This window comes from Vombatus ursinus, unplaced genomic scaffold, assembly GCF_900497805.2.
Source record: "Vombatus ursinus unplaced genomic scaffold, bare-nosed wombat genome assembly UNPS02004677.1, whole genome shotgun sequence".
NCBI classification, from domain to species: Eukaryota; Metazoa; Chordata; class Mammalia; order Diprotodontia; family Vombatidae; genus Vombatus; species Vombatus ursinus.
The window spans coordinates 2,475,087-2,477,201 of NW_020944455.1; the positions used below are offsets into that span (position 1 = coordinate 2,475,087).

Here is a 2,115-nt window from a genome sequence, read left to right on the forward strand (position 1 = left end):
CCCCCGCCCCCAGCTTCAGAGGCTCAGATCCTTGGAGTTCCCACAGCGCTTTCTTTGCATTTCTCTCCCTGCACATCCCCACTGGCATCTGCTCTTACTTAGAGCCTAGTAAGGGAGAGGATTGCAAGGCGCCAAGCCTTCCCTCCAGATTGACAGTATATTCCCGGCCCTCCGGGAAACTGCCTGTAGCCTTCCCCCCCCCCCCGCCTCCCCAGCCCCTGACCTAGACAGTGTGCTTCCCCGCCCTTCCAGAGCTTGCCTCTAGCCCTCCCCCACAGTCCTCAGGCTCCCCGGGGGTGATTAAGAACGAAGTGTTAAGTGCAGCTCTGAATGAATGACAAAGGGCACCGCAGGGATAGTGGCCTGGGCAGACCTCCCAAAACCAATCGAAGAAGGTTCAGCTTCTCTAGGGAGGGGAGGGAGCACGGGTCAGCACCTAGGCTGGGTGGGAGTCCTCTCTGAGTACCTAGGCTACCCAGGCGCAAGCCAGCCAACTCACATGCATCATGGTGACCAGGTGGCAGGGGTTGAGCAGGTAGATGACGGTCTTGGTGGCGAATTTGAAGCCCACCTCCACGCCGAAGGTCAGGCACAGGGCCACGAGGAGCAGGTTCTTGAAGAGGCTCTCCTTGGCCGGCTGAGGTGGCGGGAGGCGGGGGCAGGACCCTCGACCTCCCCCGTCCTCCTTCGGCTTCCACAGGAGATGCCATAGGGCCACTAGGATCTCCAGCACGGCCAGGGCCAGAAAGGCCCCGCTCTCCAGCAGTCGCTGCTTCCACGAGAGGAACGCAGCACAGTCGGGGCCCCCGTTGCCTTCAAAGCTGGGGTCCACGCCCCCGTAGAGCCAGTCCAGGAGGCTCTGGTGGCTGTACCTGGCCATGGTCTTCTTCTAGGGCAGTTCTGCTTGACCACCCAGGAGCGAACGGGAACAGGCTGGAACCGAGAGTCACAGGAGCCGGCTGGACGTCACAGAGAAGGAGGGCGACCCCTCCCCTCGAGTCACTGGGACGCCCAAGCCAAGGGGCACATGGGAGGCTTCAGGCCACGGGCCCGGGGGCTTCCGGCTGCTCCAGAGCCCCCCAAAGTCTCAGGCTCCGGGTCCCAGCAGTAGGAGCGAGCAGCGCTGCCGATCCCCGAGCAATCTGAAAGGAGAGGACAAAAAGCCAATGTGTTCGAGTCCCGGGGAGGAGGCAACTGCACTTGGAGGGAAAGCAGCAAGCAGGCAGACAGGGAGGGAGGGCTGGGGAGCCCCGGAGGAGGAAAAGAGGACCGGAGAGGGGGCGGGGAGCGGGGGGGAGAAGTAGGCACAGAGGGAGCTAGAGGGGAGGGAGGGAGGAGGGCCCACCCGGGGAAACCGAGGGAGGAGAGGCGGGCCGACCAGAGAGCCGGGGCGGGGCGGGGCGGGGCGGGGCGGGGCGGGGCGGGGAGCGACTGGGAAGGTGACACCAGGAAGGTAGCAGCGCGGCGGCCGGCCTGGAGGGTAGCCCAGTGGCGAGGGGGCAGGACTACGCGGCTTTCACCTACGCACCGCGGGCGGCCGGCTGGGAGGGAGGGCTCCCCTGCTCTCGCAGCCCCGTGGTGACCGCCAACTTCCCCGGGACTGCCCTCTCCGGGCAACCGAGAGAGGGGCCCCCCTCCCGTCCTCCCGCTGCCCTGACCCAGGTAGAGCCTCGGAGCAGCCCCCGGCTCCGCCCCCCGCCGGGACAGCCGCCCTCCCCTGGGGCAGCAAGCACGGCCCCGCCCGTCAGGACCGCCCCCCCCTCCTCTCCCCGCCCGCGATGGGGAGGGGCCCCCCCGCGGGGGCGGGGCGGGGCCTCGGGGGCGGGACCAGCTGAGGACGCGCCCCCTCCCCGTGCCCTCCCCCAGCCCTGGCGCCGCATCCCCTCTGCAAGCCGGCTGCTGCCCACTCCCCCAGCCGGGGGAGGCGGGAGCGGGGTTCCGCAGCGGGCGCCCCCGCTCCAGCTCTCCTCTAGGGTGCAACCCACCCTAGCGCCATGGAACCCAGCTCACCACCCGCCCGTAGCTCCTCCGGCTCAGATCCGGGTGCCGGCTTCCTTTCCCGCTCCACTCCTCCAACCGACCGCAGCCCCGGCTCACGGCTCCTCCTCCTCCTCT

General features: G+C 68.3%; 1 protein-coding gene across 1 annotated transcript in view; it reads right to left on the reverse strand.

Annotated features, from left to right (window-relative positions):
• The window catches only part of TMEM164 (transmembrane protein 164), a 121,747-nt gene extending 119,654 nt beyond the window's left edge, over window positions 1-2,093 (reverse strand). Inside the window, exons 1-2 of the mRNA XM_027839044.1 lie at window positions 2,011-2,093; window positions 500-1,142 (exon numbers count right to left, since the gene is read on the reverse strand). Coding sequence (XP_027694845.1) covers window positions 500-880 — 381 coding nt within the window. The 5' untranslated portion in view covers window positions 881-1,142; window positions 2,011-2,093. The remainder of the gene's footprint in view (window positions 1-499; window positions 1,143-2,010) is intronic.
• Window positions 2,094-2,115: the final 22 nt, after the last annotated feature.